The sequence below is a fragment of the Lethenteron reissneri genome, chromosome 1, assembly GCF_015708825.2.
Source record: "Lethenteron reissneri isolate LAM-NWPU_2019-01 chromosome 1, ASM1570882v1, whole genome shotgun sequence".
Lineage (NCBI taxonomy): Eukaryota > Metazoa > Chordata > Hyperoartia > Petromyzontiformes > Petromyzontidae > Lethenteron > Lethenteron reissneri.
This window is the reverse complement of record NC_083779.1, coordinates 1,097,743-1,105,706: the sequence shown is the minus strand read 5'-3', so window position 1 is coordinate 1,105,706 and position 7,964 is coordinate 1,097,743. Positions and strand designations below refer to the sequence as shown.

The 7,964-nt window shown below is 54.9% G+C and overlaps 1 protein-coding gene across 1 annotated transcript in view; it reads right to left on the bottom strand.

The window, feature by feature from the left end:
- Positions 1-2,210: 2,210 nt before the first annotated feature.
- LOC133340520 (CUGBP Elav-like family member 6) overlaps positions 2,211-7,964 on the bottom strand; it is a 30,469-nt gene continuing 24,715 nt past the window's right edge. Inside the window, exons 2-4 of the mRNA XM_061548850.1 lie at positions 6,859-7,002; positions 4,942-5,118; positions 2,211-2,347 (exon numbers count right to left, since the gene is read on the bottom strand). Coding sequence (XP_061404834.1) covers positions 4,991-5,118; positions 6,859-7,002 — 272 coding nt within the window. The 3' untranslated portion in view covers positions 2,211-2,347; positions 4,942-4,990. The remainder of the gene's footprint in view (positions 2,348-4,941; positions 5,119-6,858; positions 7,003-7,964) is intronic.

Here is a 7,964-nt window from a genome sequence, read left to right as displayed (position 1 = left end):
CCAGATGGCAGCGGCGACGTGATCGCGATGTTTGGATACGACGATGGCAGACCCTCCCCCCGCCAGCTTCCAATCGCCACACCGGCCCTTCTCATCGGTCCGACCACTCGTGTTGCACGAGGTGGTGGCTTTAGCAATGTCGTTGTTGTGTAGGAGATCCATGTCCTAAGTGTGCTGCTGCTGCTGCTGATGATGAGACACTGAACGTCAATACCGGTCCTTGCCTATAAACATCTGGGCAGTTCACCGGCATTGGTTCAAGCAAAGCCTGCCTCTGCTGCTGCTGCTGATACATCGGAAGTCGAAACCGGTCCACAGGTTTGCTTGCATTGAACCAATACTGCTGATTTATGTATTGCTTCTGACGTCAGCATCAATGTTGTTGTTTTGCAGAAGATCGATGTCCCAATGTGGAGGTCGTGCTGCTGCTGCTTTGTGTATTTGTGTGTAGTGCAATAGCGCTGGCTGCTGCTTACAAACTGCAACTCCAAGACACGGCAGTGCGCACGGCAAGAGGCGACACCGTAGTATATACACACGGGGGGGGGGGGGGTAAAACATCGCGGCAAAGTTCATGGAGGGGGCCACCTGGAAGTCCCGGGAACCTGCTAGTAGGTTCCAGAAGCGAGGCGTGGTGAGGGCGTGGTGAGGGTGTGGTGAGGCGTGGTGAGGGCGTGGTGAGGCGTGGTGAGGCGTGGTGAGGGCGTGGTGAGGGTGTGGTGAGGCGTGGTGAGGCGTGGTGAGGGCGTGGTGAGGCGTGGTGAGGCGTGGTGAGGGCGTGGTGAGGGCGTGGTGAGGGTGTGGTGAGGCGTGGTGAGGGCGTGGTGAGGTGTGGTGAGGGTGTGGTGAGGGCGTGGTGAGGGCGTGGTGAGGGTGTGGTGAGGGTGTGGTGAGGGCGTGGTGAGGCGTGGTGAGGGCGTGGTGAGGGCGTGGTGAGGCGTGGTGAGGGCGTGGTGGGGCGTGGTGAGGGTGTGGTGAGGGCGTGGTGAGGGCGTGGTGAGGGCGTGGTGAGGGTGTGGTGAGGGCGTGGTGAGGGCGTGGTGATGCGTGGTGAGGGCGTGGGGAGGGCGTGGTGAGGGTGTGGTGAGGGTGTGGTGAGGCGTGGTGAGGGTGTGGTGAGGCGTGGTGAGGGTGTGGTGAGGGCGTGGTGAGGCGTGGTGAGGGCGTGGTGAGGCGTGGTGAGGGCGTGGTGAGGCGTGGTGAGGGCGTGGTGAGGGCGTGGTGAGGGCGTGGTGAGGGCGTGGTGAGGCGTGGTGAGGGCGTGGTGAGAGTGTGGTGAGGGTGTGGTGAGGGCATGGTGAGGCGTGGCGAGGACGGAGCGAGGCCACGTGGTGAGGGCGTGGTGAGGCGTGGTGAGGGCGTGGTGAGATCGTGGTGAGGGCGTGGTGAGGGCGTGGTGAGGGCGGAGCGAGGCCACGTGGTGGGGGCGTGGTGAGGCAATGCCGGGAGGATAAGAGGGGGGCCCTGCGCGAGAGCTCGGGGCTCACCGCCGTGGCCGCCGTCTTCGCCACCACTGGGCGCCACGAGCTCGACGGCCTGCCAACTGTTGCGTTAGACGGTTGTGTGTGTACATTTATACACCCACGTAGAGCGTGTATAGTCCCCATTGTGAGTACATGTGTGTCGTCTCTATGTGTCTCTATGGGTCTCTATGTATCTCTATGTGTCTCTATGTATCTGATTGGGTCACTGTGTAGTGTGCGTGTGTAAGAGTGTGATTGTGTGTAGAGAGTGTGATGGTGTGTGTGTGTGGGGGGGGTGGTAGTGCAGCAGTTAGCGCGTTGCCCTACAAACCCGGCGACCCGAGTTCTGGATTTGATTCCCGCTCATGGCCAACACCAGTGACGATTATCTAAACCGGTCCTGGGCCTCCCGTAGGTCGACTCAGCCTCAAATGAGGACCTAGTGCGGGTGTGTAAACGTCGCCACTGGGGAGACAAAGGCGGTCGGGCGTGGTGTTGGTCACCCACCCCCTCGTGTGCTGTGCCGGCTTTCAAACGTGCTCACTAACAGCACTTGCCGCAAGTCTGTTAAATGCTTTCCGAGGTTTCTTTGTCTTTGGTGTGTGTGTGATGGTGTGTGTGTGTGAGAGTCATGGTGTGTGTGTGTGATGGGGTGTGTGAGTGAGAGTGTGATGGTGCGTGTGTGTGAGAGTGTGATGGTGCGTGTGTGTGTGTGATGGTGTGTTGTGTGTGAGTGTGATGGTGTGTGTGTGAGTGTGATGGTGTGTGTGTGATGGTGTGTGTGTGAGAGTGTGATGGTGTATGTGAGTGTGATGGTGTGTGTGTGTGTGTGATCTTGACGCGAGTGAGAGTGATGAGTGTTGATGCACACTCATTTTGTCCTCCTGTCAAAAACACATACATACGTACGCACACACACACACCATCACACACACACACACGGAAACATTACAATAGAGACAATATCACCACTACTACCGCTCATACCAACACCACAGGACCACTAATACCAACAATAAAGACAAAGATCCCCTGTATAGCCTTAACAGACTGTTGGGGCAAGTGCCGTTAGCGAGCACCTATGAAGGGCGGCACGGCACACGAGGGGGTGGGTGGCCAGCACCACGCTCGGCCGCCTTTGTCTCCCCAGTGGCAATGTTTACACACCACACCAGGTAGTAATTTGAGGCCAAGTCAACCTAGGGGAGGCCCAGGACCAGATCAGAGAATCGTCACAACACAGCAAATTGGCACAGAAGGGGGCACAGCTGGTGCATCGGCCAGTCATTTCAGTCAGTCGATCCTGCTGGGTCTGTCCGGTGACCTCCTGTCAGCAGAGAGCCTTCGATGCTTCACATAGCCTCGGAGTGCACCGAGCCTGGCACAAGCGCCTTGGTGACGTCACCGTAACTTGGTGGCGAATGGCGGTTGTTGTTGTTGTTGTGTGGGGAGCGGTAGTGTAGCGGTTAGCGTGCTGCGCTATAAACCCGGCGACCCGGGTTCGATTCCCACTCACGGCCAACACCCAATGCTGTGTGTGTGTGTATGCTGTGTGTACGTTGTGTGTGTGTACGTTGTGTGTGTACGTTGTGTGTGTGTACATTGTGTGTGTGTGTATGCTGTGTGTGTGTGTAAGGTGTGTGTGGAGTGTGTGCGTACGCTGTGTTGTTACCTCTGTGTGTGTGTACGCTGTGTGTGTACGCTGTGTGTGTAAGCTGTGTGTGTAAGCTGTGTGTGTGGAGTGTGTGTGTGGAGTGTGTGTGTGGAGTGTGTGTGTACGCTGTGTGATGTTACCTCTGTGTGTGTGTAAGGTGTGTGTGGAGTGTGTGTGGATTGTGTGTGTATGCTGTGTGTTGTTACCTTTGTGTGTGTGTGTAAGCTGTGTGTGTAAGCTGTGTGTGTGGAGTGTGTGTGTACGCTGTGTGTTGTTACCTCTGTGTGTGTGTAAGCTGTGTGTGTGGATTGTGTGTACGCTGTGTGTTGTTACCTCTGTGTGTGTGTAAGCTGTGTGTATAAGCTGTGTGTGTGGAGCGTGTGTGTGTACACTGTGTGTTGTTACCTCTGCGTGTGTGTAAGCTGTGTGTGGAGTGTGTGTGTGGAGTGTGTGTGTGTGGAGTGTGTGTGTACGCTGTGTGTTGTTACCTCTGTGTGTGTGTAAGCTGTGTGTGTGTGGATTGTGTGTGTATGCTGTGTGTTGTTACCTTTGTGTGTGTGTGTAAGCTGTGTGTGTGGATTGTGTGTGGATTGTGTGTGTATGCTGTGTGTTGTTACCTTTGTGTGTGTGTGTAAGCTGTGTGTGTAAGCTGTGTGTGTGGAGTGTGTGTGTACGCTGTGTGTTGTTACCTCTGTGTGTGTGTAAGCTGTGTGTGTGGAGTGTGTGTGTGGATTGTGTGTACGCTGTGTGTGTGTAAGCTGTGTGTATAAGCTGTGTGTGTGGAGTGTGTGTGTACGCTGTGTGTTGTTACCTCTGCGTGTGTGTAAGCTGTGTGTGGAGTGTGTGTGTGTGGAGTGTGTGTGTGTGGAGTGTGTGTGTGTGTACGCTGTGTGTTGTTACCTCTGTGTGTGTGTAAGCTGTGTGTGTAAGCTGTGTGTGTGGAGTGTGTGTGTGTGTGGATTCTGTGTACGCTGTGTGTTGTTACCTCTGTGTGTGTGTAAGCTGTGTGTATAAGCTGTGTGTGTGGAGTGTGTGTGTACGCTGTGTGTTGTTACCGCTGTGTGTGTGGATTGTGTGTGTACGCTGTGTGTTGTTACCTCTGTGTGTATAAGCTGTGTGTGTGGCGTGTGTGTGTGGTGGGTGTGTACGCTGTGTGTGTAAGCTGTGTGTGTGGAGTGTGTGTGGATTGTGTGTGTACGCTGTGTGTTGTTACCTCTGTGTGTGTGTAAGCTGTGTGTAAGCTGTGTGTGTGGAGTGTGTGTGTGGATTGTGTGTGTACGCTGTGTGTTGTTACCTCTGTGTGTAAGCTGTGTGTATAAGCTGTGTGTGTGGAGTGTGTGTGTGGTGGGTGTGTACGCTGTGTGTTGTTACCTCTGTGTGTGTGTAAGCTGTGTGTGTGGAGTGTGTGTGTAGATTGTGTGTGTACACTGTGTGGTGTTACCTCTGTGTGTGTGTAAGCTGTGTGTGTGTAAGCTGTGTGTGTGGAGTGTGTGTGTGGTGGGTGTGTACGCTGTGTGTTGTTACCTCTGTGTGTGTGTAAGCTGTGTGTGTGGAGTGTGTGTGTGGATTGTGTGTGTACGCTGTGTGTTGTTACCTCTGTGTGTAAGCTGTGTGTATAAGCTGTGTGTGTGGAGTGTGTGTGTGGTGGGTGTGTACGCTGTGTGTTGTTACCTCTGTGTGTGTGTAAGCTGTGTGTGTGGAGTGTGTGTGTAGATTGTGTGTGTACGCTGTGTGATGTTACCTCTGTGTGTGTGTAAGCTGTGTGTGTGTAAGCTGTGTGTGTGGAGTGTGTGTGTGGTGGGTGTGTACGCTGTGTGTTGTTACCTCTGTGTGTGTGGCTGAGTTGGGTGGGGGGGGCGAGAGCCCCCCACTCTTAGTAAGGGCGGTTCGAGTCTCTGGACCTCTTCAGCTGCACCTTCAGCCTCTTCATGCCGATCTGGAAACCATTCATGGCCTGGATGGCCGCCTGAGCACTCCCAGAGTTGTCGAAGCTCACGAACCCTACACCCATCAAAGACAAAGGTCCCCCGGGTAACCGTTAATAGGCTGTGGGGGCAAGTGCTGTTGAGCGAGTAGCAGAAACTAACAGAATCAGAATATTTATTCATACCGGAGGAATCCGATGAGCTATGAAGCTCTTTTTCACAGATATCCAGTGGGGGCACGGGGTCACAACAACAACAACACAATACAACAACAACACAATACAACAAACAAGTAAAGTGTAGGAAAGATTAAAAATATAACTTAAACATATACAAGTAAAACTAGATCATGTTTTTATCTTACCAGGTAAAGCCCACTGAGGTATTAACTTATTGTTCACGGGGCGGGGGGGGGGTGTGTGCAGGGGGAGGGGTGGGGGGGTCTGTGAGATGCAGGAGGTCGTGGGTTCGATCCCGACCCTGACGACGCCTGCTGCTGCTGCTGTACATTTGGAGTTTGCGTCTCCTCTCTCTCTCTCTACCCGTGGTCGCGTGGATTTTTCTCCGGGTCCTCCGGTTTTCCCCTCTACATTTAGAATGAACATCACGCGTTCAAGAGTATGTTGCTGCTGCCGCTGCTGCTATAAATGTCCACGTGGTGATGAGAAGCCACGTGGTGATGAGAAGCCACGTGGTGATGAGAAGCCACGTGGTGATGAGAAGCCACGTGGTGATGAGAAGCCACGTGGTGATGAGAAGCCACGTGGTGATGAGAAGCCACGTGATGATGAGAAGCCACGTGGTGATGAGAAGCCACGTGGTGATGAGAAGCCACGTGGTGATGAGAAGCCACGTGATGATGAGAAGCCACGTGGTGATGAGAAGCCACGTGGTGATGAGAAGCCACGTGATGATGAGAAGCCACGTGATGATGAGAAGCCACGTGGTGATGAGAAGCCACGTGGTGATGAGAAGCCACGTGGTGATGAGAAGCCACGTGGTGATGAGAAGCCACGTGGTGATGAGAAGCCACGTGGTGATGAGAAGCCACGTGGTGATGAGAAGCCACGTGGTGATGAGAAGCCACGTGGTGATGAGAAGCCACGTGGATGAGAAGCCACGTGGTGATGAGAAGCCACGTGGTGATGAGAAGCCACGTGGTGATGAGAAGCCACGTGGTGATGAGAAGCCACGTGGTGATGAGAAGCCACGTGGTGATGAGAAGCCACGTGGTGATGAGAAGCCACGTGATGATGAGAAGCCACGTGGTGATGAGAAGCCACGTGGTGATGAGAAGCCACGTGGTGATGAGAAGCCACGTGGTGATGAGAAGCCACGTGGTGATGAGAAGCCACGCGTTGCGCTGCCATCTGTGATGGCCGGGGCACTGTGATAAAGAGCGACGTAGCAGCTCAGTGGAGCTTGCCTGGTGAAATAAAAGATAGTTTAAGTTTAGTTTATTTGCATGAGTGTGCATGTCCATCTCCCCGTGGTCACGTGTCTTTGTCTCTCATTCAGTTTCTCCCTTGACATTACAATTGAGATCACACGTTTGGAGCATTTTGCTGATCTAAATCTCCACACGACGATGGTGAAAACGACGAGAAGCTACTTCATTGAGCCATCATTTGTGATGGGCCCTTCTGAAAGCCCACAGTCGTTCTGTGGGCCTCACCTGGTCAAAGTAAAATACAAAATTTTTATAGTTTGAGTTGTCTTGGTGGACTTGCCGAAGCACGTGCTCTGATTGGTGGGGGAGTCGAGATGGTGGGGGGGGGGGGGTCTGTGAGGGGAGCGAGTCGATTGGTGGAGTTACCGAAGCACTTGCTCTGATTGGTGGCACGGTCGAGGAAGACCTTGGAGGAGATGACGCTGCCGAAGGGGGAGAACGTCCTCATGAGCTCCATGTCGCCCAGCTCTTGCGGGAGGTGGTAGATGAAGAGGTTACAGCCCTCGGGGCCTGAAGGGGAGCGGAGAGGGGGGGAGGGGAAAGAGGGGGAGAGGGAGAGAGGAGGGGGAAGATAGGAAGGGAGGGGGTGGGGGGAGAGAGAGGGACGGGGTGGGGGGAGACAGAGGGGGAGGGGAGTGGGGGTGGGGGGAGAGAGTGGTGGGATGGGGGTAAAAATGGGGGGGTGGGGGAAAGAGAGGCGGCGGGAGAGGGGATGGGGAGAGGAAAGGGGGGAGAGAGTGGGGAGAGTGGTGGGAGAGGGCAGGGGGGGAGAGAAAGGGGGGAGAGAGAGGGAGGAAAAAGTGAGGGAGGGAGAGAGGGGGTGGGAGGGAGAGTGGGGGGGGGGGCAGCAGGGAGGTGTGAAGGACAGGGAAGAGGTGTGAGGTGAGATTCAGCACGTGCTGGGCGGAGCGGTGGCGCAGCCAAAACGGCGACCCGAGTTCAATTCCCACTCACGGCCAACACCAATTATCTAAACCGGTCCCGGGCCTCCCCTCTGTCCACTACACACCTGGTGCAGTGTGTAGTCAACATCGCCATTTTGGGGAGACAAAGGCGGCCGGGCGTGGTGGTTCTGCCCCTCTACCCCCTCCCGTACCATGCCGGCCGTTTTAGTGCTACTCGCTCACGGAACTTGCCCCAACAGTCTGTTCAGGCTACACGGGGGACCTTTGTATTTGTATGCGTGTATGCACCTGTTTGCGTACGTGCAGTAATGCACGTTTTACCAAAAGCTCTCCCTCAGCCTTGTCCAGACCACCAGATCAACAAAACTACCGGTAGAACCCTCCGAGACAGGGGCATTATCATCATCGTGATCGGCTGGAAGGGGCCGGTTTCGCCCGCTGTTGGCGCTCATCGGAGGAGACCACCATCACACAAACTCCGGTCATTCTCACTAGCGCCAGCAGCAGCGGCTGTTGGGTGGCCATCGAACAAGGGCGGTGGTCGGCGCATCGTTTCTGTGGCCGTCT